Source organism: Canis aureus, chromosome 16 (genome assembly GCF_053574225.1).
Source record: "Canis aureus isolate CA01 chromosome 16, VMU_Caureus_v.1.0, whole genome shotgun sequence".
NCBI lineage: Eukaryota > Metazoa > Chordata > Mammalia > Carnivora > Canidae > Canis > Canis aureus.
In genome coordinates, this window is record NC_135626.1 from 48824620 (window position 1) to 48840420 (window position 15801).

General features: G+C 39.4%; 1 protein-coding gene across 3 annotated transcripts in view; it reads right to left on the reverse strand.

Moving 5' to 3' along the window:
* MAP3K3 (mitogen-activated protein kinase kinase kinase 3) overlaps window positions 1-15801 on the reverse strand; it is a 69819-nt gene that overhangs the window by 24298 nt on the left and 29720 nt on the right. For all 3 annotated transcript variants that reach the window (XM_077853840.1, XM_077853839.1, XM_077853841.1), the window contains exons 4-5: window positions 13290-13389; window positions 5586-5699 (exon numbers count right to left, since the gene is read on the reverse strand). In XM_077853840.1, coding sequence (XP_077709966.1) covers window positions 5586-5699; window positions 13290-13389 — 214 coding nt within the window. The remainder of the gene's footprint in view (window positions 1-5585; window positions 5700-13289; window positions 13390-15801) is intronic.

A 15801-nucleotide genomic window follows, 5' to 3' on the forward strand; every position in this document is an offset into this window, starting at 1 on the left:
GATTCTAGACCAACTCTGTCATCACTGATTGTTCACCATGGGCAAGCGACCCTAAGTCTAGGTTTCCCTAGGTGTAGACTGGCCAGAACAGCTGCCTGCCCTTGACCTCTCAAAGTTGCAAGAATCAGAGAGACAAAAGCACTTATACATGTAAGGTGTTATATTTAACCAGAGGCCAGACTGAAGCTATTGTACTCAACAAATTTGGTTCTATCTTCCTGCACTTGCCCCATTATTTTAGATTATCCTTGATATTTTGAAATAGTAGACAAGATAGCATGGAACTCACTGATGGGATATTTGGGAAGTGGGCAACATTTAGGTGAGAAGATTAGAAGTTTACCCTTGTCAGGGTGAATCTGAGGTAACAAAACAAAATGCCATACTCCGTTTAAGGTGACTAGGTACTTGATTTTTATCATATTCAGATATAAGTGACAGAAGAATGTTAAGCTTGAGATTATTTTAAGATAGTGGAAAATTTGGGTCTAGGAAGTTATAAGAAGGTCAAGAGTAGAAAGATAAACTCACAGTTGAATGCACACATGCTTAGAGAAAAAGTCTGTAATAGGAATAAGCAGGCACAGGCCTATGGCAGCAAGAACTACTGAAGGAGATGATGAAGTATCCTAAAATGGCAGGAGAAAGCAAGGTGAGAGAGAGGCTCTTCAGACTAATAGGAGGCTCTGTGATGACCAAACTCCAGGAGTTCCCAGGTAAGAACCACATGAAGCCTAAGACATGGCCTTGGCCAGGTGAGCTGGGAGGGGTTTGACATACATCTTGGTGGGGGGTAAAGAAAGAGGAAAGATTAGAAGCTGTAATAGAAGTATCAGTAGAAAAGGAATTCAGAGAGAAGAAAGAGACTGCACATTTGAAAACAGGTATAAGGGAAGTGAAGCAGTAACAAGAGGTGGATGAGGCAATAGATTGCTAAGAAACTCTACAGAGAAATGAAGTGGCTGCCAGTTATCTGCTGGAGACACAGCAGGGTGCTATGGTATCCTGGAGTAGCACACTTAAGTATGATCTGTGGGACTGGTACCATGCAACAGCTGATGGTGTAACAGTCCTCAACAAGGTAGTACAAAAACAGAGAATAACTCTCTACAGACTTTTACAGCAATTTGGCAGAGTGACTTACTGTCTACTGAAATTAACAATAAACACTATAGTCTTATATTTTGTATATCTCTCATTTATTTTACCATTTCATTTTTCAGTTTTTGTGTTTTAAAAAGAATTGGTCTGGGGGATCCCTGGGTGGCTCAGTGGTTTAGTGCTTGCCTTTGGCACAGGGCATGATCCTGGAGACCCGGGATCGAGCCCCATGTTGGACTCCCTGCATGGCGCCTGCTTCTCCCTCTGCCTGTGTCTGCCTCTCTCTCTCTGTCTCTCATGAATAAATAAATAAAATCTTAAAAAAAAAATTGGTCTGTAACAGACTGGAAATTAGAATAATAAAACTGATTTTTCATCACAGATGGTTAGAGAAGCACTGTTCTAGAGGTGAGATTCCTGAGCTTATTAAGAAGCCTGCAGTGGGGCTCCTGGGTGGCTCAGTTAAGTGTCTGCCTTCAACGCAGGTCATGATCTCAGGGTCCTGGGATTGAGCTCCGTGCTGGGCTCCCTGCTCAGCAGGGAGTCTGCTTCTCCCTTTCCCTCTGTCCTCCCTACCCGGCCTCATGCTTTTTCCCCTCCTCTCTCAAATAAATAAAAATCTTAAAAAAAAAGAAAAAAAAAAAAAAAAAAGAAGTGTGAAGTCTAGGTGAGGAAGTTCCCAAGGAAAGGTTTCATCACCACCATTACCATTGCCACTACTAGTCCTTTTTTTTAAGATTTTATTCATTCATTCATTCATTCATTCATTCATGAAAGACAGAGGCAGAGACATAGGCAGAGCAGAGGGAGAAGCAGGCTCCTTACAGGGAGCCCGATGCAGGACTTGATCCCCAACCTGGAATCATATCCTGAGGTAAAGGCAAATGCTCAACCACTGAGCTACCCCAGGTGTCCCCACAACTGCTAGTCTTTTTTTTTTTAAAGCATTTTATTTTATTTTATTTTTAAAGATTTTATTTATTTACTCATGAGAGACACAGAGAGAGAGAGGCAGAGACACAGGCAGAGGGAGAAACAGGCTTCATGTAAGGAGCCCGATGTGGGACTCGATCCCGGGTCTCTAGGATCACACCCTGGACTGAAGGCAGGCACTAAACCGCTGAGCCACCTGGGCTACCCACAACTGCTAGACTTAAATGTAAATCTTTATAAATGCAAAAAGTTGGGGCAGCTTAAGTGACCTGATAATAACAAAAATGGTTATTTAATTAAATTATGGTATATCTACTCAAGGGAATTATGCATTTTGATAAATTTTAATTACAAAGATCACACATTAACATGGGAAAATGTGCATCACAACGTTAAGTGAAAAAATAAATTAGAAAATTGGAGGACTACCATGACAATACTTAAAGTATGTACCTCAAAACTATAGGGGTACATGTAAATAGCAATTGATGAGTGTGTTATAGTGATAGGATTGCATAGGGTAATTCTCTCTTTATTTAATTTCTTTATTTAATTGAGAGAGAAAAATAGGCAGCAGGGAGAGAGTCCCAAGCAAATTCCCCACTGAGTGTGGAGACCAAAACAGGGCTCAATCTCATAACCACAGCATCACACATGAGATGAAACCAAGAGGTGGATTGTGTCACCCAGACGCCCTAATAATTCTCTCTTTTTAAAATTTTATAAAGGGACGCCTGAGTGGCTCAATAGTTGAGTGTCTGCCTTCGGCTCAGGGTGTGATCCCAGTGTCCTGGGATCGAGTCCCACTTTGAGCTCCCTGCATGGAGCCTGCTTCTCCCTCTGCCTATGTCTCTACCTCTCTCACCTCTCATGAATAAATAAATAAAATATTTAAAAATAAATAAAGCTTTATAAAAAGTTATATTGACAGGGGATTGACAGGGGAAGGGGGGAATTTATACTGACTTTATAGTAATTTTTAAAAATATAAGTCCTAAAAATTTATATATATATATATATATATATATGTGTGTGTGTGTATATATATATATATATATATATAAGTCCTTAGAGAGGCATCAACGTGGCATTTATTTTATGCAACATCTAATGCAATGCCATAGGCATCAGAGCTCAGATGGTCATTTTTCAAACAGCTTGGGTGTTGCAGCAGTATCTGCAGCCATGCATACCCCTTAAAGGATGGGAAAGTGGATGTAAAGAACCATTTATCTATACATTCTCATCAAGGGAATGAAGAGATCATAATCAAGGGTGCTAGCTTCTAGTCAAGCAATTACACCATTAAACCGAAGCCTAATTCTAGCTTCTTCTGTATAGAAGGGGTTTGCTGAATATGATCTCCACTTGACTTTTACTAATAATTAAGAAGCATTCATTGTGTTTTCTTTAGAGGATGGGTGGGGAAGGGGTCCCAAAACAATAAATCACAGCTCCTGCTCTTGAGGAGCTTAATAATCTTTTGGGGTAAAACTTACAAATATGTATCAACTAGAGGGCAATTACTAAGCAACCTATAAACTAGTGTGCACATTATATCCAATGACTAAAGGAACAGGGAATAACCAAGATAAGATGGCTGCAGTCACAAACACTGACCACTCTGTAGCAGGTAAATCAAGTAAGATCCTAAAAACAAGGTCATAGCCACGGTCTAGCAAAGAGCAATAAGGAAGAACTGCAGAATGGGTGGGAGTATGATGAGTATGTTGAGGGATATGGAAGACTGCAGAATTGGAAAGAAGGATATCTGGTGATAAACCCTGGATGCTAGACTATATTTAGACCTTCTATGAGAGGCAATAAAGAAAGACTATAAGGAGCAGGTAAGTAACTTGAACAGAGAAATAAAATAATAAAGTATATATTTTACTTCAGAATACTTCCCAAAACATATCTAGAAAAAAGATACATCTGGGACAGAGAAGACCAATCCTCAATCACATGGACATGTCTATAATATTAGAAAATGTCTTCTTTATTCTAAGGCCTCCTAACTGCATTCTCTTGTGCCTCTCCCTAATGAGTAGGACAGCCCGATCCCAAAACATCTTTTTAAAAATACATGGTAAGGGGGCTCCTGGGTGGCTCAGTCAGTTAAGCATCTACTTTTGGCTCAGGTCGTGATCTTGGGATCCTGGAATGGAGCGCCACATCGGTTCTAGCTGCTCAGCAGGGAGTCTGCTTCTCCCTCTCCCTCTGCCCCCACTCATGCTCAATCTCTCTCTCTCAAATAAACAAAATCTTAAAAAGAAGAAGAAAAAGATGACGACAGACCCAAATTGCAATCATTCTTGCGAAATATAGGCATCAAAGACCTTTTAAAAGAAGCAGTTATTTAAGGGATAATTCCTCACTTCTGACGGCCTCTATAGATTGCCTGCCATTTGGTAAGGAAGCAGCTAGTAAGTTACAAGAAGCCCACTCCGTGGCCTTTTTTCCATTGAACAGAAGGAAAAGTCTGTTTCCTACATGTTTCTCAAGAGACAGGCATGACTGCTGAGGAGTTGTGAGAGGTTTACATGATAGTCTCAAATCCTTGGCAGCCTTTGCTACACCCCACCCTCATCAAATCTCTCTTGTTGGGATTCAAATTGAATTGAAATAACAAAAATAGGGATCCCTGGGTGGCGCAGAGGTTTGGCGCCTGCCTTTGGCCCGGGGCGCGGTCCTGGAGACCCGGGATCGAATCCCACGTCGGGCTCCCGGTGCATGGAGCCTGCTTCTCCCTCTGCCTGTGTCTCTGCCTCTCTCTCTCTCTCACTGTGTGCCTATCATAAATAAATAAAAGTTTAAAAAAAAAAAAAAAAGAAATAACAAAAATACAGAAAAAATTTTCTCTCTCTTTTTTTCTTTAGATTGGATTGATTGATTGATTCATTCATTCATTCATTCATTCATTCATGAGAGACACACAGAGAGAGGCAGAGACACAGGCTGAGGGAGAAGTAGGCTCCCCGCTGGGAGCCCGATGTGAGAATCTCGGGATTCCAGGATCACGCACTGAGCTGAAGGCAGACGTTCAACTGTTGAGCCACCCAGGCATCCCAAGAATTTTCTCTTTTATCATATGTTTTCCTTCCTCCCATGTCACAAGCCAAGTAACCTTTAGCTGCAACTTCAACATGGATGACTTGACTTTGCAGTGAAATCACATCCAAAATGCTACCTGGCCACTCAGGCTGGGCTGCACTTCTATGCCTGCTTCATTTTAAACTTTTAAATTTGTTTTAGGGAGAGAAAAAGGTGGTGGGGAGAGACAAAAGGAGAGGGTTAGAGAGAATCTTAAGCAGGCTCCACGGCCAACATGTAGCCCAATGCAGGGTTTGATCTCATGACCCTGAGATCATGACCTGAGCTGAAATCAAGAGTAGGACACCCAACCAACTGATCCACCCAAACGCCCCCCCATTATGTGCTTACTTTAACAGCAGTTGAGGAACACAAAATTCTGTCAAGGAAGCCAGGTAAACTCCTGAAGCACAGCAAGTCTTGTCTTTAGCTACCAGGCCATCATAGGGGCTACTTACATGGTTTCTGTCCTGGGACAGCAGCAATATCCTAAGGCTTTTCATGCTTGAGCTTCTATCTAATATGTCAATCGCTTTATCAAGATCATCTTGGTTCTTCAGCAGGATGGAGAGCTGTGACACAGGACACAGAAAAAGAGAAGCATATAAGATAAAAATCTTTAGTTTCTAAATATAAGCAAAATAAACAACAACAAAAAATAAGTCTGAAGGAAAACAATCTCATTGGATACTACGGGATGTTAAAACTAATTGAAACCATATAGATATTTTCTTTTTCTTTTCCTTAAGTGTACAACTATTCAATAATTTTTTAATAAACTTGCAATTGTGCAACCATCGCCATAATTCAATTTTTAACATTTACATTTTGCCAGAAAGATCCTGCACTCACTTGTAGTCACTCCCTCTTCTCACCTGCAGCCTCTAGCAACTACTATTCTACTTTTTGTCTCTATATTTGCCTCATTTGGACATTTGCTACACATGGAATCATACTTCATACATATTCAATTCAGGTCATAGTCTTTTGCATCTAGTTTCCTTTGTTTAGCTTTATGTTTCTGAGTTCATCTACTGCTATTGCACACCCCATTGCTTGAAGATATTTTCTGAGAAGCACTTCCTCTTTATTTTATTTTTTAAATTTTATTTATTTATTTATTCATGAGAGAGAGAGAGAGAGAGAGAGGCGGAGACATAGGCAGAGGGAGAAGCAGGCTTCATGCAGGGAGCCTGACGTGAGACTCGATCCAGGGTCTCCTGGATCACACCCGGGTCCCAAGGCAGGCGCCAAACAGCTGAGCCACCCGGACTGCCCTTGCTTCCTCTTTAAAAACATCCTTTAGGGATCCCTGGGTGGCGCAGCGGTTTGGCGCCTGCCTTTGGCCCAGGGCGCGATCCTGGAGGCCCGGGATCGAATCCCACGTCGGGCTCCCGGTGCATGGAGCCTGCTTCTCCCTCTGCCTGTGCCTCTGCCTTTCTCTCTCTCTCTCTCTCATGAATAAATAAATAAAATCTAAAAAAAAAAAAAAAAAAAGAACAGAAATTTAGGCTGCATAGCAGCATGTGGTTCCTTTATATTTAAAGGTATTTGTTAAGTGTCCAACTCTTAGTTTCAGCTCAGTTGTGATCTCTGGGCTGTGACATCAACATGGAGTCTGCTTAAGTTTCTCTCTCCCTCTGCCCCTCTTCCTGCTCTCTCTCTCTCTCACTCTCTCAAATAAATAAATAAATCTTTAAATCTAGAGGACACTATGAGTATTTGATACTAAAAGAAAAGTATGCTTTGCCTGGGACCCAGCAAATGTCAGATCTTATACATTTGTGGCAAACACAAAATTAAGAAAAAGTCCAATTAATTTCATCAGTTCTCAGAGATGACAACTCTAAACCATAGCCAGGAAAACACAAATAGCAAGGCCAGTGTTTAAAAGAACATTTCAAGGGGTGCCTAGCTGGCTAAGAGCATGCAACTCTTGATCTTGGGGTTGTGAGTTCGAACCCCATGTTACGTGTAGAGATTACTTAAAATAAATAAGAAAGGATAAAATAAAATTAAAAAACAAAATAAAATTTTAAGAGAATTCATAGAATGGGAGAAAATTTTACAAATCATATCATTATATTAAAAGAATTTCTTCCTGTAACACTCAAAGTAGGAATAAAGAAAGATTGTTGTGGGAGGTGGGAGAGAGATAAAGAAGTAATTGGAGTAGACTTTAAAGTAAACAAATAAACTACAACTTTGTAAATGTACAGTATAGGTCTAGATATCCAGGTTATATAAAGAACTCCTATAACGCAACAGTAAGAGAATAAATAACCCAATTCTTTTTAATGGTCAGACATTATCCAGAGAAGACAAAAGCTAGCAAGCACTGAAAAGATGCACCATATCATAGGCATTAGGGAAATGCAAATCAAAACCACAATGAGACACCACATCTACTAGCATGGCTATAATTTAAAAAAAAATAAAATAAACAAAAACCCAGAAAATAATAAGTATTGGTGAGGATACAGAAATTACAACTTTCATATGTTGCTGGTAGGAATGTGAAATGGTACAGGGGATATGGGAAGGATGGGCAGTTTATCAAAAAGCTAAACATACAGTTACCATAAGAGTTCCACTCCTAAGTGTGTACTCTAGAGAACTGAAAACATACGTGCATATGAGAATATGCACACAAATGTTTATAGCAGCATTATTCATAATAGACAAAAGGTGAAAACAACTCAAGTATTCACCAACAGATAGATGGATGCATAAGGTGTGGTTTATCCATATAATGAAGTATTCTTACCTTGAAAACATTATGCTAAGTGAAAGAAGCCAAACACTAAAAGCCATATATTGTATGATTCCATGCATATGATATGTTCAGAATAGGCAAATCCAGAGAGACAGAAGGTAGATTTGTGTTTGCCTGCCAGGGGCTGGGGAGAGAAGGGAAGAGGAAGTGACTGCTAATGGGTACAGGCCTTTGCTTTGGGGTATCTGAAATTAGATAGTAGTGTTGGTCATACAAATCTGTAAGTGTATAAAAAAAAAAAACCTCTGAATTGTACAGTTTATTTTTTTATTTTTTAAAGATTTTATTTATTCATGAGCGACACAGACTGAGAGAGAGAGGAAGAGACACAGGCCGAGGGAGAAGCAGGCTCCATGCAGGGAGCCTGATGTGGGACTTGATCTTGGACTCCAGGATCACGCCCTGGGCCAAAGGCAGGCGCTAAACCACTGAGCCACCCAGGGATACCCTGAATTGTACAGTTTAAAAGGATAAATTTTATGGTAGGTGAATAACACCTCAATAAAGCTATTATTACTAACAATAAACATAAAATGAAGTCTCAAGAGATTTCTCATTTGTGGTTCTCAAATCCTGACAGGGCAAGGTTTAGAGGGCAAAGAAAAGAAAAAGAGGTTGATTCTTTTGCCTTCATGGATGTATCTTGCAAGAAGTTACTGTGGCTGAGTTCAAAAAGGGTGTTGCCTGTGTTCTCTTCTAGGATTTTGATGGAATCTTGTCTCACATGTAGATCTTTCATCCATTTTGAGTTTATCTTTGTGTATGGTGTAAGAGAGTGGTCTAGTTTCATTCTTCTGCATGTGGATGTCCAATTTTCCCAGCACCATTTATTGAAGAGACTGTCTTTTTTCCAATGGATAGTCTTTCCTCCTTTATCGAATATTAGTTGCCCATAAAGTTCAGGGTCCACTTCTGGATTCTCTATTCTGTTCCACTGATCTATGTGTCTGTTTTTGTGCCAGTACCACACTGTCTTGATGACCACAGCTTTGTAGTACAACCTGAAATCTGGCATTGTGATGCCCCCAGATATGGTTTTCTTTTTTAAAATTCCCCTGGCTATTCGGGGTCTTTTCTGATTCCACACAAATCTTAAAATAATTTGTTCTAACTCTCTGAAGAAAGTCCATGGTATTTTGATAGGGATTGCATTAAACGTGTAAATTGCCCTGGGTAACATGGACATTTTCACAATATTAATTCTGCCAATCCATGAGCATGGAATATTTTTCCATCTCTTTGTGTCTTCCTCAATTTCTTTCAGAAGTGTTCTGTAGTTTTTAGGGTATAGATCCTTTTACCTCTTTGGTTAGGTTTATTCCTATGTATCTTATGCTTTTGGGTGCAATTGTAAATGGGATTGACTCCTTAATTTCTCTTTCTTCAGTCTCATGGTTAGTGTATAGAAATGCCACTGATTTCTGGGCATTGATTTTGTATCCTGCCATGCTACCAAATTGCTGTATGAGTAAAAATGAACTATTGGGACTTCATCAAGATAAGAAGCTTTTGCACAGCAAAGGATACAGTCAACAAAACTGAAAGACAACCTACAGAATGGGAGAAGATATTTGCAAATGACCTATCAGATAAAGGGCTAGTTTCCAAGATCTATAAAGAACTTCTTAAACTCAACACCAAAGACACAAACAATCCAATCATGAAATGGGCAAAAGACATGAACAGAAATCTCACAGAGGAAGATACAGACATGGCCAACATGCACATGAAAAAATGCTCTGCATCACTTGCCATTAGGGAAATACAAATCAAAACCACAATGAGATACCACCTCACACCAGTGAGAATGGGGAAAATTAACAAGGCAGGAAACCACAAATGTTGGAGAGGATGCGGAGAAAAGGGAACCCTCTTACACTGTTGGTGGGAATGTGAACCGGTGCAGCCACTCTGGAAAACTGTGTGGAGGTTCCTCAAAGAGTTAAAAATAGACCTGCCTTACGACCCAGCAATTGCACTGTTGGGGATTTACCCCAAAGATACAGATGCAATGAAACGCTGGGACACCTGCACCCTGATGTTTATAGCAGCAATGGCCACAATAGCCAAACTGTGGAAGGAGCCTCGGTGTCCATCGAAAGATGAATGGATAAAGAAGATGTGGTTTATGTATACAATGGAATATTACTCAGCCATTAGAAATGACAAATACCCACCATTTGTTTCAACGTGGATGGAACTGGAGGGTATTATGCTGAATGAAGTAAGTCAATCGGAGAAGGACAAACATTATATGTTCTCATTCATTTGGGGAATATAAATAACAGTGAAAGGGAATAGAAGGGAAGGGAGAAGAAATGTGTGGGAAATATCAGAAAGGGAGACAGAACATAAAGACTCCTAACTCTGGGAAACGAACTAGGAGTGGTGGAAGGGGAGGAGGGTGGGGGGTGGGGGTGAATGGGTGATGGGCACTGGGCACTTGACAGGATGAGCACTGGGTGTTATTCTGTATGTTGGTAAATTGAACACCAATAAAAAATAAATTTATTAAAAAAGAAAAAAAAAGAAAAAGAGGTTGAGGGATTTTAAATTAATAAAATGTAAATTAGTCAACTCTTGGTCACTGAGATCAGCAGAGTATGGAAAGACATCTGTGATCTAAAATAATGACAGGGCAGCCCAGGTGGTTCAGCAGTTTAGCGCCGTCTTTGGCCCGGGGCATGATCCTGGAGACCCGGGATCGGTCCCACGTCGGGCTTCCTGCATGGAGCCTGCTTCTCCATCTGCCTGTGTCTCTGCCTCTCTCTCTCTCTGTCTCTCAAGAATAAATAAATAATAAACAAAATCTTAAAAAAAATAATTAATGACAATTACTTATGTTTGACTTTAGACTTAATATCTGCATAAATATTTGAATAAATGAATGACTAACATTTTGGGCAGTCACTTTATTGGCAAAAGAGTTTGAGAATGGATTTTGGGACATGTGGAATTCTTTTTTTTTTTTTTTTTAAAGATATTATTTATGTATTTGAGAGAGTGAGATAGCACAGCAGGGGGAGAGAGAAAGGGAGAGGGAGAAGCAGACTCCCCACTGAGCAAGGAGTCTGATGCAGGGCTCAATTCCAAAACCCTGGGATCATGACCTGAGCCAAAGGCAGATGCTTACCCAAATGAACCACCCAGGCACCCTACATGCGGAATTCTTAATGGAAACAGAAACAAGTACTAAGTCATTCAGAAAAATCTTTACTACCCGAGGAATACCTTCTTTAATGCTGATTCCCCAGCTGACTCCAGCCTCACTTTCTTATTCAGTAACTGAAGCTTGAGCTGCAATTTGAAAAAGTTCTATGGATTTGACATTTATATGGTTTGGGTTCTCATAACATTCATTCATTCATTCATTCATTCATTCATTTATTTATTTATTTAGAGGGAGGGAAAGAAAGTATGTGCAAGGTAAGGGATTGGGCGAGTGAGCGAGACAGAATCTTAAGCAGGCTCCACATCCAGTGTGAAGATTGATGCAGGGCTCAATCTCCCAACCCTGAGATCATGACCTGAGCCAAAATCAAGATTCTAACACTTAACTGATTGAGCCACCCAGGCACCCCTCATATCCTATATTTCAAATGTTTTTGTTTACATACTTTACTTACATCTGCATTACTTATTAACTATGGAGTTAGTGGTTTATTTTCCAAATTTGTTGCATTTCTAAAATTTGTCCAAAAAACAAAAGATCAGATGGTCTTATTTTTGTTAGCTATTTAGCAATACATCCAATCATAGTTGTACATTTTGTGTACAGGGGACCAGGCAGTTTTTAGCTAACAAATCTCAGCCCCTGTAGATTTTTGCCCCAAACTATAGAAGAAGTGCCTTTTTTAATCCCCCTTGAGCTGACGGGTTTTTTTTTTTTTTTTTAATGATTTTATTTATTTATTTGACAGAAAGAGAGCATGGCAGGCAGAGGGAGAGAGAAAAGCAGGCTCCTCGCTAAGCAAGGAGCCTGATGGGGGGCTCAATCCCAGGACTCTGAGATCATGATCTGAGCCGAAGGCAGACGCTTAATCAACTGAGCCACCCAGACACCTCTGTTTTGTTTTGTTTTTTTAAATATAGTTGACACATAATGTTACATTAGTTTCAGGTATACAACACAGTGATTTAACAAGTCTATACTTTATGCTGGGCTCACCACAAGTATAACTACCATCTATTGCCATACAGTACTACTGACTATATTCCCTATGCTATACCTTTTATCCCCATGATTTATTCATTCCATAACTGGAAACTTGTATCTCCTACTCCCCTTCAACCATTTTGCCCTTCTCCTATCCACTCCCCTCTGATAACCATCAGTTTGTTCTCTGTATTTATGGGTCTTTTCCTGCTTTTTATTTATTCATTTATGTTATAGATTCTACATATAACTGAAATCTTTGGTATTTGTCTTTCTCTGACTTATTTCACTTAGCATACTACCGTCTAGGTCTATCTATGCTGTTGCACATGGCAAGATCTCATCTTCTTATGGCTGAGTAATATTCCATTGTGTGTGTGTGTGTGTGTGTGTGTGTATATATATATGTATACACACACACACATCTTCTTGATCACTAATCTATTGATGGACACTTGGGTTGCTCTATGGAGGAGATTCTTAACTCTTCAACCAAGAATTAAGGACTTGTTTCTCAAAGGGCCAGGAAGGTGCCCAGCTTTCTTGTCTTGTCCCCCAACTCAATTCCCTCCAGATGCACACTCTTTACTAGGCACCAACACACTGCCTCTCACACTAATGTGCAGCACCAGACCAAGCAGACTGTAGCCTCTAGTACCTTTCTTAGAGCTGGAAAAGCAGCCAAGTAATTGACACTTATAAGAATCCCTTACTGGATAATATTCTAAGTATGAAAAAATAAGGACTACAGAAGTGGAAGGCAAGAGAAGGAAGAGTTAAAGAAATCACCTACATAGGTGATAACTTTGGAAACAAGCTACAGTTGGCAGTTAAACTCTGAGAAGAATCTAGCATTTATGACTGTCAATAAAGGAACTACCCATCAGTTTTCCACACCTCTCCAGACCATTCTAAACCTCTGCTTCTTGTTAAGGCTGTGCTGGAAAGAAAAAGATAAGTTACAAAATGTAAAGGAGACAATATAAGCCCTGGCACGATACCTGATTCCACCATGGAACTACTAGCACTGAATGAGCACAGAAATGGAAATAGCTATGTAATCTCCCATGTAAACCCCAGAACGATTGGAATTAAGAAAAGAGGTTCCAGAAAATGGAAACCTCCAGATGATATTAGAGGAACAAACTACAAAATTCTCAGTTAAACAGGGAGAAAAGGTAGTTAGCTTTCACCCCTCCTTAACCCCACACCATCCATCTAGTTTCTTACCTCATTGTTCATGTAATGTAGATCAAGAGGCTGCCCAAACACTGTTGTCACCTTGTGTTCCACGTCTTCATATCTCACAGGCCGGCTGAATGCTATAATTCTGAAAAGAGTAGGAAGTGGAGTTAATTGTGTATTTTAAAAGTCAGATTCAGAAAGCTAGGATGTCTGAATGATATCTTCCTGCTCTTGTAGGCATAGGATTCTTTTTTCTCCCTTTGTACAAATTGTCTTCTGTTTCTTATCTACTTCATTTTTTTCACCCTTCTGAGCATCACAAGCATTGCTCAATCCCAACAATTGTTCTACCATGACAGTTCAGTATCAAAGCAGAACACCTGGATTTAAAACTAGGTTCCAAAGACTCCTGATAGGAAGAAAACGTGAAGACAAGAGAAGTGGTCCTGAAAACATGGTCTTAACTCCTAAGTGACTCAACTCCAGGACTAAGGAGGTCTTGTCCATTGCTGATGCCAGAGGAATCTCAATGCTAATTATCCTCAGAATTGAGATTTCCTACTTCAGAGTCAAAGGAATTCCCCTTAAGTTGGTTATATGACTACATTTTCTTAATTAGTGACACGTGATTATATAAGTAGCATTGATATTAACACTTTTCTAGAGAGACTCATTAGATCAGTTCAAAGAACAACTTCTATAAAGTCAGAACCTGTTCAAATAGGTGTTAAAATTATTTGTCAATTAAATAACACAGCAAAATTTTAAAGTGGGGATAGATGAAATATACAAGAGGAATGAAACAAGAATGAGATATACAAAAAATTGGCAAAATGTTGATAATGTTGAAGCTGTGTTACAGGTTCAGAAGAATTCAGTATGACAGTCTCTCTACTTTTGTGTGTATTTGAAATTTTCATAATAAAAAGTTTTAATAGATATATTAGTTTGAACTATATGATATTGCTGGTAGTTAACAATTTTTGATGCACAAAAGTGGCAATTTCATGTAAGTTCAACCCAATACTCTAAAAACTCAAATCTTTAAGACAAAAATAAGCAGAGATAAATGAAACAAGAATGTATCAGAAAGAAACTCACATATACATTCTACATATATATATTTAGAAGAAGTACAGGATTAAAAATATTGAGGTGGGGAAGGTCTTCCGAAGAATTACATTAAATATAGATGACAAGAAAAAGATTTAACAACAAAAATTTATTTATTTGAGAGAGAGAGAGCGCATGCACATTTGAGCAGGGGGAAGGGCAAAAGGAGAGGGAGAAAATCCTTAAGCAGACTCCCTGCTGAGTGTGGAGCCCAACACAGGGCTCAATCTCAAGACCCTGAGATCACAACCTGAGCCAAAATCAAGAGAGGGACACTCAACCGACTAAGCCACCCACCCAGGTACCCCTGACAACAAAAATTCTGATAGCAAAATGAGCCATCGACAAAGTTGAAAAACAAGTATCAGGCTTGGAAAAAAAAAATCCTTGCAAAATCAGTAAGAAAAAGACAACCCAACAGAAACATAGGCAAAGGATATGATGACACAATTCAAGGAATTCTGAATGGCTAATAAACATATGAAGTTATGTTTAATGTGATGGTGGAAAATGCATATCAAAACCACCTTCATCTCTTGGTAGCTTAAACTGAACAAAATCTGACTAGTGCTTAGTAGTCAGCACTAGTGCAGCACTCAGACCTAGAGCCTCTATAATTCTTGCCCTCCTTGATGCTAAGAAGTATGGTTCTTTTACATCTTCTCTGATCCCCTAGAGTGGGAAGTGCTATAACTAGAGGAAGAAGCAACAAGCCACAGGAGAGAAGGATCTAAGCTGCTGGATTTTAATGGCATCTGACCAGATAATTTCTTTAATACTCTTCTGTGCCAGGCTGGCATAAATAAGTGGGCAGCAGAAAAGCTTCCATAATCTAGAACTGTGCTCTTCAATATGGCAGCCACTAGCTACATGTGGCTAAACTCAAATTAATTAAAATTACATTTTAAATTGGTTCCTCAGTCTTACTAGGCACAATGCAAGTGCTCACTAGCCACAAGTGACCGGTGGCTACCACACTGAACAACACAGGTATATAACATTTACATTATACCAGAAAGTTCTTTTGGATAACACTGATAGCATACTTCTATCAACCATAGTCTATCCTATCTTTCACACAAAGCCTAACATCTCAAGAAGACATTTTCTCCATAACTTTTCCTTCATTCATCACCTTTGATTTTTTGAAATTATATTGCTGAATATATTAGTTTATATTCCATCTAGAAATCCATCCATACTGTAAACCTTGTATTTTTTCCCCTCAAATCAACTGTTCCAAGGAGTGATACTATTAGACGCTATGTAGATATACGCGTTTTCTGGAGTCTTTTGAGAGAATGCTTTCCCATTAATTCCTAATAGCAAATCATACCCCATTTATCAGGACCTTAGCAAAAGTCTCTCTGAATAAAATACCAGGAGACGTTTTGGATGTCCCTAGCACACTGTTAGAAAAGGATCAGGCTCAGATAAATTCTCC